Raw genomic sequence first — 14,147 nt, forward strand, 5'->3', positions numbered from 1 at the left:
CCAATGGATGGAGAAGGGGAATGATCGACTTTGCATGATAGTCACGAGGAGTCTGGAGCCAAGATCTATTCCCAAGAGTCTGGATAGGAATATACCCATGCTCCAACAGCAAGCCGACCGAGCTGGCGGAAAACTCGAATTACAGTGGTCTGACACTTTGTCAAGCAATTCCCTGGAGCTGGCTGTGCAAAGGGCGTCGGTGTAGGATTGCAGTCGGCAAAGGCCGCCGACATGTGTAAGGCCGGCGCCGTGTCACTTTCCCGAAAGCTTTCTGCAAAGGTTTTCTTTGTCGCGGCACACGGCATGAGCCGTTATCATGAGCGGTATGTATGTATGCGCTCGGCAAGCTGTACGTGTATGCGAGGTGGGCGGCAGCTGGGCCAGTGAGGGGAGCAACAGGGCATGGCGGTGACTGTCGCAAGTTATGCTGTAGGTTGTTATAGATGAGCTGACGGGGAAAAGGACGCCTCGAGCGGAGTTCGTATTTTTTCGGCGCCACGAGCATGTCTGCGACAATGCTTGACGCTGTCCCTGAAGGCCGCAGCCCTCACCGCCCGCCGTCTGGCCCATGGACGTTACGCGACGGCGACGCGGGCACGTCATCCCGCAATATCAGCTGCAGCTGCAGCTGCCCAGCTGCCCTCGTGCGCTCTCTGCACGAGCCTCGACGTTTGCTCTGCTCCGAAGCACGAAAATGCTTCCTCGACCTCCCTTGTCTTCCCCACGCCCCCAAATTGACGCCAGCCCCGCTCAGCTTCATAATGGATCACTTCGCCGCCAGTCTTTGCATATCTTGCCTACCATACTCTCCCACGCTGGACTTGGGACATTGGATCTCTATTCGGCTCTCCTACTACCGGCTACCATCTATACCGTCTTTCCGGACTTGAGGTCAACACCATATCGAAATGCAACAATCACATCAATACCGTCGGGGCTCACCGCGTGAGATGGAAAAGACAATGCCGCTGTCAGAAGTGGATGGCCTGCTCGAGCCCAATCCAAACTACGCCCGGGTGCCTTTCAAAGACATTGTCATGACCATAATCTTTTTCATATCGATACCCTGGAGGTTTCTTTACTGGCTCGTCTACCGGATATCAAGAAGGTCCATCTCAGACCGACCACCATCTTTCCTGACTGACTGCTGGCGGTCATTTGCTCGGGCGTAAGTAAAAGTTTCTGAAAACACTCCACCTAGGACTGGACTGTTGCAAACTGCGAATGAGTATCCAGCTGAGCTTGTACCAGTGGCACCGCCAATCTCCCCATCACCACCACTCGCGCCCTCTTTCGCATGCCCGCGTCCACAATTCTCGAATCTCCCCGCTTCTCCTCTCTCACTCCCCGTCCCTGCGTACCCGTTCGGACGCCGCACTTTGCCGGCATGTGGATCGTCCGTGGAACACCCGACCCTGCCGACAGCGACGTGGTGCTTTTCGTACTCCACGGAGGTGCTTTTGTAGTCGGTGAGCCGACCATGAATGCTGTCACCATGCTTCGCATGGCCGAGATAGCCAACGAGCGAGGAACCAAACTCAGCCCTCCAACCAGCAAAGAGAAGAAACACGCCTCAACCAGTAGCACCTCGACCGCATCCACCGACACAGCCATTCCCGACCCTTCGCCTCTGACCCTCTCCATTTTCTCCCTCGACTACTCCCTCGCGCCTGAGACGCGCTTCCCGGCACCCATAGACGAGGCCGAAGCCGCCTACACATATCTGCTGCACAAGCTGCGCATTCCCGCCTCCAAACTCGCCATCTACGGCGAGTCGGCCGGCGCACACATTACGCTAGCGCTGCTGCTGCGAACGCAGCACACGCAGCCGCGGCCTGGCGCCGGCCTCCATCTAGTTGCCCCGTGGCTCAGCCTGCTAAACGGCGGCGCCAGCTTCGAGCGCAACCGGCACCGAGATACGCTTATCAAAGAGGCACTCGACTTCGCAACAGACGTGTATCTCGGTGGCGAGCGCGAGCGGGCCTCGGCTGCCGGACAGCTAGACTTTGGCGACGAGCTGGACGCCAATGTGTGGGGTGACGGGAACGGACAGCGGCCAACATGGGACGCGGTCCTGCCGGCGCGCACCTACGTCTCATGTGGCGGAGACGAAGTGCTGGTAGACGACGCGCTACGCTTCGCAGCAAGGGCACGAGCGGACGGGGCGGCGGTGGAAGTTGAGGTTGAGCAGGGCGCGAGCCACGCGTGGCAGGGCATGATGGATGCGTTGGACGTGCCTCCGTACTTGAAGATGCCGCCGGGCGAGGTGGTGCCGGTGGGGATGATGAGGGGGACGCGGATTTTGACAGAAGCTGTGCTGAGGGGCATGTAAGTCCAAGAGCATGGTTCTTGTACGATACTGAATGGAAGAGGGTAGATAGGTGTGCGCCAGGGGCGCTCTTGTACAGGCCTGGCTTGGGCACTCGCAAACATTTCTCTTGATCAAACCATTACCTCTGTCTTTCAATTCCTTCTCCCTCATTTAAGCGGCTCTTGATCGTCGTACCGAAGTCAGCGCAGACGAGGGAAACAGCTCGCTGTACCCTCAGCTGGACAGAAACTCGCACACCGAGCGCGACACGACGCAAAGCGCACCCCGCCCCCGATTCCAGTGTTTTATGAAAAAGGTTATGTAGGTCATTGTTCTGCTACGGACGACGCGCGCCGGCCGACGCGCCTATGTACCTGCTGCTCTGATGACATCAGAGGCGACTACACCAGAGCGGCCAGCCCTACCCACCTCCACCTTCCCACTTCCCACCGCGCGTCGAACGTCGAACGTAGCAAACAAAAAACCTCGAATCGCCGACCAATCGCACGTCGAGCGCGCGAGGCATGATCCACGCTAGCGCCAGATCGCGCCTGCCTGCCGCAACCGCGAAGGCAACTTCGAACGAAGCAATCGCAGAATCTCGAATTGCCGGCCAATCAGAGCGGGAGCGCAAAGAGGTCCAAGTGCCCGGATGACGTCGGCTCTTTCCTTGCGGTTGTAGGGGGGCTGGACTGGACCCTGGATGGCTTGAAGGAGACGGCGGATTGAGACGTGACGTGAGGTTGAATTGAAGCACCCCGCCGCCGCTCGACCTGCTACTTGCGGGGGCGCGGCAGACGCCAGCATCAATGACCAGACAAGTATACTACAATGGCCTCACATAATCACTCAGCCACAAAGCTTTCGGCGCAACTCCAAGATCTCCAGCTGCGGCATCCACCTCAGCACGTTGCGAAGCTCGCTGCTGTCACCGAAATGCGCTTGGAGGATGGCAACACAGCAACCAGCATAACATGTCGCTTCGGCTGAACGTGAGCCTGAGCCAGCCGCTGCGATGTGCCTGCGGGAATCGCTTATGGCTGTGAGCAGCTGAGTTGGTGAGTAGAGACACCATGCGCTGCCAACATGATTTCCACCACCGCGATGTCGTCACTGCCAGGACCGCATCTTTCAAACAAGTAGAATTGCAGTCAGGGTATTATAAACTCAAAGTCGAGCGCTCCCCAAGTCAACTATCGAAGTCGGCCAGGCAGCGGGGGTTGAGTGCCAGGAATTGTGTTACAGAATTGATGGCGAACCCGGCGTCTCGTTGCTCACTTTCCGATGGTTGGTGGTACCCCGTCTTCAATACCTGCGGCCCGTCAACATCGGCGCTCCGCTGGAGTAGTAGGCACTGCGACTCTTTGTGGCGGCAAGACGAGCACGCAACCTTCTTCTTGCTTGGGCGTCCAGGAGGCGAGTTGCCCGACTGCCCGCTCGCGGAACAGGTCACGCGCGTAAAACCGCCCTTTCTTCCATCTCTTCTCTTCCTCCCGCCGCCCCCCTTCGCCAACTCCCTCCCAAGCAACAGTCAACACACCTAGCCCTCCACCACGACCACCACGACCACCATCAAAGCCATCCCATATCCACAGCAGCCGACCAAACCGCGCCCAGCGCCAACACGCCCATAACGCCAACAAACACCCTCCTCACATCCGCCCTCCCCTTATCCTCCCTCCAAAACCCCGCCATGGCAATATCCACCCCAAACATGATGTTAAACCACACACCCCCCAGCATCGCCATGATGTGGCGCATCTCGCCATGCATATCGTGCAGCGCGCCCGCGACGACGGGCGCCAGCAGCATGATGAGTGCGGCTTCGACGAGTACGATGCGCGTCACGTCGATGCCGCTGTAGGAGCGGTGGGCGCGGTAGATGGGCGATTCGTCGATGGCGCGCGACAGCGTGCGCGTGCAGAGGTCGGGAAAGGTCGTTATGAGTCCCTGTGGCCCAGACCCGGAGGGGTTTAAGCGGCCGGGGAGGGAGACGATGGCGAAGGTGGCGCGGGCGCTGGCGCTGGCTTCTGGGTCGGAGGGCGAGGAGGAGGAGGACTTTTTGTTGAGGGGCTGGTGGGGCGGCGACGGGTAGAGAACGCGAGAAGGCAGCCCGGGTAATGCGATCGCGCTTTTGTGAGTGTGGTGGTGTTGTTGCGTCTTGTATCCTGCGGGATCCATGTTGCGCTGAGGAGGAGCGGCGGCGGAGGCAGCAGCGGAGGAGAGTAGAGGCATTGCGGGGAACCAGGCGGACTGGAAGAGGTAGGCGTACGCAGAATCTGAAATGAGTAGTCAACGTGCTTTTGTATTGGCCCTTGGGAGCCTTTGTTGGGAAGACAGGCCCGCGTGTCGACGACGTTACCATGGTTCGTCGGCGGTTATGTGACGACGTTGCGTGGCGCAGTCTGTGGATGGCCCTGATTTCGCCAATCCGTGTCGCAGAGTCTCGTGGGTTCCTGTCCTGCCCTTGTTCCCCTGGTTCTTTGCGCCGTTGGTGAGGTTGTAGAGGTCGAGACATCCTGGAGACTGGAGCCAGGGAGGGGCGACGTCGAGGCTTTGTGTTGTGTCTATGACGAGTATCGTCGAGGATTAGAGTCGAGGAAAACGTGGCGAAAGGCTGCCACGCTCGTAGAGCGACGAAATAATCTCAATGGTGAAGTGTTGCCGTTGCGCGCTGACGCCGTTACGCGGTGGCTCAGGCGAGCGTGTTCTGGTGCCGCCAAGTCATGGCGGGAATTGGTGCCACGATTACCACGACAAAAGGGTCAGAGAGTTGAAGGAGTGCAAAAACTTCAGGTTGCGGGTGCGGCAGCGGTGTGTTGGTTCGAAGTGACTGGCGGTCGGCGTGACAAGCGTGGACAAGGCGGGCGTGTGGGTTGAGCGCGGCCACCTCAACACCAAAAGACGGCATCAGCTACAACCCTAAGTCTGAGCCGCTTCGCACTGGGTGGTCGTCAGATGAGCCCGGAGCAGATGGGTGTGTAGGTGCTTGACCAGCTATATTGAAGTGAGCAGAGCTCAGAAAAGGGCATCTGATTGAGCGACGGATGGACGCGAGAAGCACAAATCCCTCAACCGCGAGACAAGCGCTGGCTTCACGATTGCGGGACCCTTGAGAGACGGACGAACCAGACGACGAGCGGATTTTGAAATCTTGAAGCCCGTGCTTTTGCACTGTGTTCAAAGTTGCTGGCGCCTGACCAGTGATGTCAATCCGGGGAGTCACAATGTTGGACCCTGAAAGCGACGGACCAACCACAGCGCGAGCGCAAAGCGGTCGGGCCCGTGCCCTCCAAAAATCTTGAAGTCCGCTACATTCGAAGTTGCAAAGTGGTGTCGATTTGGGAGGTGCGGTGTTGGACCCTGAAATCGACGGACCAACCACAGCGCGAGCGCAAAGCGGTCGGCCCGTGCACCTCACGAATCTTGAAGCCCATGCTTTTTCAGCTACGTTCGATGTTGTGGGAGGTTGGCCCAGTTGGGTGGTGAGGTCGAGTTGCGGGGTGGACGCCGTCAAGCGTGTACTTGAAGTACGGGCTGGCAGCAGACAGGCCATACACACATTCGTCTTGTCCAGCCCGACTGCCATGTCTACCTTCAGTCTGTCTTCAGAGCGTTGGACACTGTCGACGTGCTTCCTTCGACCAACAGTCTGATGCGTCGCCAGTTGACGTTGATCATCGGAGCCCGAGGTAAATCGCCGTCCACGTCTTGCCGACCTACTGCACCACCACGCAGACACCAAGCCAACACCTCGTCTTCCTCGCTCTTGAGTTGAACCCCACTTCGATATCATGGGCTGTCAAGAAAAAGCATTCGAGCGACTTCTCTCTTTACGAAACTTTAGTCAACAGCGCGACTTGCGCTCCCCAGCCGCTCAGAGTCAGCGCATACGAAAAGGAGAATTCAAGCGCGTCCATCCAGCAGAGAGTCGTCGATCCTACAACGATGAATGCCGCAGTCACAGCAGCGAAGCCCCAAGAAATCTTTCAAAAGGAACTCGACGACAGATGCTCTCGTGAGTCTTGCCGTTCTTCTCGACGGACTCTTGCTCCGTCCAGGTGTCCAGGACGAGGAAACGAGGGAACTCAAACAGAGAGGGTACAAACATCAAGAAAGGCAGAGTCAACGCCGCATAACCACGCAGTCAGCATCAATCAAGCCATCTAACACCGCCTGACAACCTCCACACGTCAATAGCCTCGCCACGAAGCTTACCCAACCCCACACACGCGCATCCTACAACACCGCCAAACGCCTGTCTCTCTGTCTCAGACGCACCGCACGCGGTCGATGCGGCTCCGCTCCCTGTGCGCCGCTCACTCGCGGCGTGCGTCCCCACCGCCCTCGCACCGAACACAGCATGTGCGACACCAAATCAACTGACAGCGACACGGTGCAACGGGGCGCGTCGGACAAGCGCACAGGAATAGACGTGCGGCTCGGCTGCGCGTGGGACGAGCGCGCCACACCGCCGGCGGCGACGACGCCATGGCAGACAGACAGGCGGTTGCCGGCCCGCCTTCTCGTGGTGTGGCTGCCTGACGGCGAGGCTGTGTGCTGTGTGCTGCTGCCGTGGCAGGTGGAAGACTGAGGCGGTGGGCCAGCCCAGCCTGATAAGTCCCTGGAGTTGGGCGATGCGTGTGATGGAGAGGCAGCCATACATGACGACGGAGATGACGGCGCGAGTCTCCCGCAAGATCGGAAGAAGGAGTAAGGGAGCGGCAGGGGTGACCCCCCGTTGCTGTGACGTCCAGACTCTGAAGCGAGCGGGGTGGGGCAAAACGGGAGAGGAGGGGGCGGGAGAGCTCCGGAGAGGGGGAAGGGGAAAAGAAAGCATGGCCTCGAGGCACGCAGTGACGCAGCGACAGCGCACCAACCACACCCGAGAAAAAGAATAATCAATGACGAGGAATGATTTTCCCGAACGCCGTAAAAGCAAAGAAAAATTCGAGGCAAGAACGCAGTCCAAGATGTACTAGCATGTCGCAATCATCGCAAAAAGAAAGCAGACCTACTTGCGTTTGGCCCTCGGCACCATGCCCGTCATCTCAAACAATTCAAGGCGAGCGGCGAGGATTGTCCGGATGACGCGCGCCCACCAGAGCATCCATCATGCGATGCCAAAACTCTAAGCTCCTCCATCTCCCTATCTCTCCTACTATTCAAAAAAGCGTATCCGTATCGGCCTACCACTGCCGCGGTACAGTGCAAAAAAGCTCAAGTAGCTCGGGATGCAGCGCAGCCGGGACGGGCGCCGAAATTGCAGTACGGGGGCGATACGTACCGTTGGGCGAGGAGCAGTACCGTGGTTGGAGTAGCAGTACCGGTGGGCGCGAGCACGTGGGGAGCGTGATAAGCATATTTTGAGGTGGTGAAGTTAGTGGGCGGCGGACGCCTGAGCGATCGATAAAGCCAGCGCCGCGACGAAACTTTGCGGAGAGAAATGAGACATGATGGGGCGAGTCAGGATGGAGGGTGGATGAGGGGTTGCAGTGGTTCAGTTGATGGTGATGGCGGTGGATTGAGCTGCCGGTGAGGTCTATCGCTGGGCTATTAGCACGGTACCGCAGTTGAGTGAGGGCATTTCCTGTCAGCCTATACGCCGGCAATACTTGGCAAACGCCCAGCATGAGATGGAGCGGTCATGGCGATGAGCGTGACTATTGTATGAGATGGTTTTCGTGTCGTTGAGAGAGGCGCGAGAATTGGGGACCACGACGTCGACGTGTTTCAGTTGGCAGCAGCGCATCATGACGTTCCTGGTGGAGCGGGTAGGCGGGAAAGGCTGAGGGTGGAGCAGAGCCACAGGCGCAAAAGTTGCAGCGTCGCGACAACCTCAGCCGTACTGCTACTCGCAGGGCCTGGCCGTGGGCGGGCCGAGGACCTGAGCTGAAGCATTCGGAAAAGTCGAAGCCGAAGGACATGGGCGGGCCAGTCGGGTGTCGTCCTGGAAGGAACGCAGGAGAAATCCAGGATAATTGCGTTTCTAGAAGGCGTCGTCGAAGCCATGATTGGCCGGCCATTGCAGCATTTTCTGCTCTCTCTGTCTAACGAAAACCCAGACGCAGCCATGTCTGAGAGTGTCTATTCTCGAACCGAGCTGAGGATCACCGCGCAACAAGGTTGGACGTGTCCATCTTTATCTAGCTTTTCTTCATGGTCAGCAAACGACGGGAAGCCGACAGGGGTAGTCCGACTATTGGCGATGTGCAATAAACACCGTGTAGACGACGCAGAGGGAGCCGTGAGAGCCACGTGGGCATGGTGATGAACACCCTCTCGGTGGTCCGTCCATCGGCACGGCACTTGGAAGACGCAATGAAAGACACCGTGATGTTCCAGTTGTTGTGAGCTAGGTAGTTGTAGGGAGCACCCATACCGCCATGGTCGCGGGTTAATTTAACGGAGAGGCACGGCTGTCGGCCACGCGCACCAGCTGCTGGACTGACTAGGAACGGTACGCTTCACGTCGCACCGCAACACAACACAGCTACCACAACACCATCCACCAGCCTCTCTCTGCAATACAACTCGTCGTCCTCTGACCGCCCGTCGACAACAACCTTCGCCCTCTCCTCTCCTTTGTCTCTGCCAAAATCCCCCCGTCTCTCGCCCCCACGCCCATCCACAATCTTCGCCGGCTTTAATCTGCCATTGCACCTGATCGACACGGGGATTGCACCACTCCGCAAAGACCCTTTTGCTGCCCCTCGCCTCAAATTGCTCGCCGCTCCCCGAGTACGCTCCCTAGAATCAACGAGCTATCCGATAGCTATTATTCGATCCTCGCCCAAGACCAAGACTGTTTGTTCCTCTGTCCATCGCCAGACCAAACAAGACGTCCGTTGTTGCTGTCGCGTATGAGCCATGCCGTCGTAGCTCCACTCGTTTGCATAGCATCAACGTCGTCATTATCTTGGATCGCCCTCGTCGTCGCCCTTTTTCCTCCGATTGACCACCGCCGCTGCGAATTCGGGCACCTGTGCGACGGTTGCGTCGCGACTTTCGATACTTCTTTTCTTCCATCTGCCATTGGTGAGTCGCCAGCCGTTGCAGACCTGTCTGAGCCCTACAGCTGGGCTGACTTTCGACCAAGCTTCTTGAGACTCGCATCGCATTCCTCCAAACGCCATGTACCGACAGCCGACTCGGGACCGCCAAGGTGACAGCGAGCGCGCCTCCCTGCGCTCCAGCCGACCGGGCAGCGTCAGTAGCGACCACCAATCCATCCTGTCTCCATCGTCGACCGCCTCCTTGCTCGTCCCCGCCCCTTGCGAGCCTCCGCCTGCATACGTCGCCGTCGCCGCTGCGTCGCAGATTGTGACCGACCACCAGAACGCCAAGGTTATAGACGAGTTGGGTCCCGCCGCCGACCCTGTACCCGCCGAGTCGGCGCGCGTGTCCGAGGAAGCGCTGTCGCTGCTCAATTCCTTTCTCGATGCGTTGATTTATTCGGTCCTGGGTACGGCCAAGTCGCCCAGTATCACCGCAATAAGGCCGGCTATCCTGGACGTACTGAAGCCCCGGCTGGCCCGCGAGGCCATGTCTACGGCTGATGATGAACTTTCTGGGTTGCTGGCGGGAGACGAGGACGAGGAATTTCCAGAGGGGCAAAAATGCACCGACTTCGCCTTGGATGCCGTCTTTGCGCGCACGCGGTCGCGCATCATGGTGTACACGAGATTAGGCGAGCTGGAAGATGAGGATGAGGAGCGCTTTCTCGCCGAAGACCAGGACTCTGATGACGATCTTGATGGTGTCCCGCCTCACGAGCGAAATCTCGTGTCCTGGGCCGCTGCCATTTTCCTCACGTCCGTTGTCGAATACATTGCCGAGCAAACGCTCGTTGTTGCTGGTCAAGCGGCGTTTACTCGCATTCGTAGCAAGAGAAAGCGTTCAAATGCAGGGACGACTGTCGACGAAAATGAGCTGGAGAGGGCCATTGTTTACGAACACGACATGGAAAAGGTTGCGCTCAACTCAGCGCTGGGCCGTCTGTGGAGGACCTGGAAAAAGGCCCTTCGCTCGCACAATCACCCCCTCGCTTCCCCAGGATCCGGTCGCAGCTCGTCGCATTCGTCTCTGTTCCAAAGTTTCCATGGGTACCGACGATACAGTACGGGTAACGCGCAAGACGCGCCAGGCGCGACTGCTTTAACCGAGGAGTCGGAAAAACCTCAGCCTGACTCGACTGCAGGCGCTCAAATCAAGGAGAGTAACGGCGACGATAAACCCCGGCAGCCCGATGTGCGCGAGTCGGCAGCCGCCAAGAGATTTTTGGAGGATGCCGACAGGGAAAGCCAAAAGCGTAGTGCGGTTTTAACTCGCCCTACGAGTTGGCTATTCACCCCTGGCCGCGGTCAGTCGGCATCCCTGGTGCGCTCCCGTTGCAGCTCCATGCCGTCATTGCAGTTGAAAGCCATTGAAAAAGAAGCTCTCGCAAAGGCGCAACAGAAGCAGCCGGTGCCGGAGACTGCTGATAGTTCACCCAGTCCATTCGTCACCCCAGCCGAGTCAGCGTCAGACTCCCAGGACCAAGTGGCGCCTCCCAGGAATCAAGTGTCCAAGGAAGAAAAAGAAAAGGAACGCAGGCGTCGCCATAGTGTAAAGCCTGCCCCGTTACACATTTCGACCTACAGCACCTTGCAGGCATCGTTCCCCTCGCCGCCTGTAGGCACTCCAAAAAGCCTGTTTCGTGACCAGTCGCCCATCAAGGGTCCAGAGGGCAGACCCGCCGCCATGGAAACCAATGGCAAGTGGACATTCGCAAGACTGCTTCTTGGCTAACGTGATTGGACAGGATCTACAAAAGTGCTGTCGTCTAGAAGCAGCCGGTCAAACGTCTCTGACGGCAAAGAAAGGCCTGGCATGTCAGGAACAGTGTCAGAGAAAAAGGGTTCGAAATGCCGCATGGAGAGTGGCCCAGGAAAAGCCGTCTTTTTCGACGCGCCGGAACAGAACAGGTCGCACCTGCGGCATGGATCAGCGGATAGCCAGGTCATTGGGCTGGCCAAAACCTCGGATCTGGTCTTGGCTGCTCCACCATCACCACTCCCTCCAAGCGGCGAAATGGAAGACTCGGCTCCAAGGGAAAACTTAAATGGGAGGCAGCATGTTGCAAGCTTGCCCATGGGTAATGTGTCGGAAGGCCAAGTCATGACAAAGGTCGTCGAGGACAGGGTGTCGCAGCCCGGATCTAACTCTTTCAAGCAACCTGGAGAATGCACGCGCGAAGGCAGTGGAACACAGCCGACCAACGCGCGCCCCGCGACGAGCTCCACGCCTGGATTTCAAAATGCTACAAAGCCACCGTCGCTGTCTGGTACGTCGTCTCACACCCGTGAAAGCGCTCCCTCGCGCAAATCCCAAGAGAGTTCGAGAAGCCGCAACCGGGTTCCTTCAGGTTCGGATCAGGGCGTCGAGCGCGCAGGCCTGCAACGAGTCTCGTCGGTTTCTTCTTCGTCTGCACCATCCACCCACCACCAGTCTCGAGGTTCCGAGTCGAGCATTGTCTTTGGCCGGCAGCGCGGCAAGCCGACGCGCGTGTCGGACGACGATCGCACGCGGGAATTCGACGCCCAGATTGCACAAGCGGATACTGTGTACTACACGCTGACCCCTGAGCGCATGCGCGAAGTGAGCGCGAAACCTGCCGCAGAACGAGCCACCTCCGAGGCCCAGAAGCAGTCTGGAATCGCCAACGCGCCTGCCAAGGTTACCGTGTTTCCCCGAATAATTGATCAAAAGCCGCCCTGGTTACCTGGCCGTTCCAACTCGTCAGTCGCATCCAGCAAAAAAGGAAGTGTGAGTCTCCCGGGCCGTCGTGCATCCGACGACAACGACAAGGAATCCAAAACCCGCCGTCCAATACCTGTAAATGAAGGAGCCAAAGTTTTCTCACGCCTAAGGCAGTTACCCAGAGAGCCACGAGTGCAGACGGATCCGACCTTTGACTTGCGCGACTTTCTCATGTCAACAACTCCCAGCGGCCCCCGGATGAAACCTATCGACACAACGCTCTCGAACCGTTCCATGTCTGACACCACGACTCGCACGCCGACCTCGACCACCGGCAACGTCCTTTCCAAGTCAAGCAAGAGCTCCGCAAACGGTTCAGGACCCGCTTCGCCATTTACCAGGAGGCAAAGCAAAGACAGCATGCCTCCGCGGAGCAGCCACAAAAAGTCCAACTTGGAGCCGCGCAATGCTGCAGGCCCAAGTCACATTGACAACGACCTTATTGACCTCATCCGCCAGGGACCACCAGCACCACCAGGAGAAAACCGCATCCCACGCGCCATAGCACCTTTCCGCGACACCATGGACTCGGATCAGTTGGAAATGTATGCCAGCACAGTGCCGTCACTTTCTGACTCTCATCAAACGAGCGACTCGCGCAGCGGTCTGCTCCCTCCCATCCCCACTGCGCAACCAGCCTTTTCTGGTGAACCGCAATTTCTGACGGGCGGCTTTTCTGAACCCGAACCCGAGGGAATGAAGCGTAATCGTCCCAAGAAGAAGCTCGACCCATACGCCATCCCCGACGATGACGACGAAGAATTTGCAGAGGAGGAAGACCTCACTGCACTGCCAGGAAACGGCACTCCCAAGAAGCCTCCCGGTCGTCCACGAGAAGAGGAGCAATCTTTGGCCGACTTCCTTGCCAGCGAGCCCCCGCCATCGCACTTGACGGACAACCACAAAACTGAGCCCTTTATGCTCAGCAACGACACAATGCGCGCCATCCGCTCCGGTGCCCCCGCGACGCCCGCTTCGGCCAACGGCATCCGCAACCAACGCCACTACCAAAATCCTCTCGCCATGTCACCACCCATTCCCCCGCCCTCCTCCTCCTACTCCCAACACACCACCAGCGGGCTCTCCTTCTCCACCCTCAACCAACACTCGCGCTATGACTCTAACGGCACCATCACCGCCCCGCCCCTCCGCCGCCCGCTCACCTCCGCCACCACGGCCACAAAGCGCAGCCAACACCCACCGCGCGACGCGCGCCTCGTCGACGACGACCGCGGCGTGCTGACCGAAATGGCCGACTTCCTTCGCTTCTCGGGGCCCCCACCCAAGAGCAAGAGCGACGCGGCCGACGCCAAACCCATGCCCTTTGTCAAAATGGGCCGCGACGGCGCGCTCATCGAGGTTGGCCCCGTCAGCTCTACCGAGCTGGGCGGTGAGGTCAAGGACGTGGATGCGAGCGAGTCTAAGGAGAGTGTGGGTGGCCCTGTCAAGGAGCGCAGCAAGTGGGGCCGTGGCCGCTTTTGGCGCAAGGGCAGTAGCGCGTCGGCGGGCACCGCCGCGTCGACTGCTGCTGGTCATTAACTGAGCGTGAGGTAAGGGGTGAAAAGATGGATTCGGCGTTTGGCTATGGAAGCCCTGGTGAGGGCTTTGGGTAACACGGCGGACGGAGTTGGGAGATGTTTTCTTGCTTTTGCGTCGCGGAGACGGGCCGCTTGCGCGCTGCGGCTTTCCTGATGGGCGAATCGTCGCCCATGACACCTACATCTACACCACACGGCATGTGTCATGTCATCTGTTTCCTTCTTTCTCGTTCCTGTTCTTCACATATACGTCCCTGTCTCTCTTTCACCATCTCCTTGGGCTTTGCCGTCATCCCCATCTTGTTCCGTCTCTTTTACTCATCTCTCGTACGACACACGTGTACTCATTTGTACTGGAAAGATACCAAGCTCGTCCGTCTTGTCGTAGTTTCTGTTTTCTTGATTTACTTCATGTGCTTCTTCGGCTTCTCTCTGTACGATCGATTTCTTGTCACTTGGCTTGGGGGTATTTGGGTCATGGATGGTGAGGTTTGCGT

General features: G+C 58.4%; 6 protein-coding genes across 6 annotated transcripts; 4 read left to right on the plus strand and 2 right to left on the minus strand.

Annotated features, from left to right (window-relative positions):
* Positions 1–1,297: 1,297 nt before the first annotated feature.
* Positions 1,298–2,332, plus strand: BKA78DRAFT_293112 (Alpha/Beta hydrolase protein; the record flags this gene model as incomplete). Its single annotated transcript, XM_066886159.1, has 1 exon — positions 1,298–2,332. One exon carries the CDS (start codon positions 1,298–1,300, stop codon positions 2,330–2,332), a length of 1,035 nt encoding a protein of 344 aa, XP_066748482.1.
* Positions 2,333–3,257: 925 nt separating this feature from the next.
* BKA78DRAFT_89385 (uncharacterized protein) lies at positions 3,258–3,980 on the plus strand. The gene has a single exon (XM_066893922.1). It carries the CDS (start codon positions 3,385–3,387, stop codon positions 3,853–3,855), a length of 471 nt encoding a protein of 156 aa, XP_066748483.1. The 5' UTR covers positions 3,258–3,384; the 3' UTR covers positions 3,856–3,980.
* On the minus strand, positions 3,884–5,023 carry BKA78DRAFT_365852 (uncharacterized protein). Its single transcript, XM_066892560.1, has one exon. The coding sequence runs from the start codon at positions 4,827–4,829 to the stop codon at positions 4,032–4,034; it is 798 nt and encodes a 265-aa protein (XP_066748484.1). The 5' UTR covers positions 4,830–5,023; the 3' UTR covers positions 3,884–4,031.
* Positions 5,024–7,199: 2,176 nt separating this feature from the next.
* Positions 7,200–8,092, minus strand: BKA78DRAFT_307489 (uncharacterized protein). The gene has a single exon (XM_066887869.1). It carries the CDS (start codon positions 7,942–7,944, stop codon positions 7,501–7,503), a length of 444 nt encoding a protein of 147 aa, XP_066748485.1. The 5' UTR covers positions 7,945–8,092; the 3' UTR covers positions 7,200–7,500.
* Positions 8,093–9,445: 1,353 nt separating this feature from the next.
* On the plus strand, positions 9,446–11,101 carry BKA78DRAFT_350440 (uncharacterized protein; the record flags this gene model as incomplete). Its single annotated transcript, XM_066890992.1, has 1 exon — positions 9,446–11,101. One exon carries the CDS (start codon positions 9,446–9,448, stop codon positions 11,099–11,101), a length of 1,656 nt encoding a protein of 551 aa, XP_066748486.1.
* BKA78DRAFT_89401 (uncharacterized protein) lies at positions 10,828–13,810 on the plus strand. The gene has a single exon (XM_066893923.1). It carries the CDS (start codon positions 11,183–11,185, stop codon positions 13,649–13,651), a length of 2,469 nt encoding a protein of 822 aa, XP_066748487.1. The 5' UTR covers positions 10,828–11,182; the 3' UTR covers positions 13,652–13,810.
* Positions 13,811–14,147: the final 337 nt, after the last annotated feature.

This window comes from Phyllosticta capitalensis, assembly GCF_038381095.1.
Source record: "Phyllosticta capitalensis strain CBS 128856 chromosome Unknown BKA78scaffold_2, whole genome shotgun sequence".
NCBI classification, from domain to species: Eukaryota; Fungi; Ascomycota; class Dothideomycetes; order Botryosphaeriales; family Phyllostictaceae; genus Phyllosticta; species Phyllosticta capitalensis.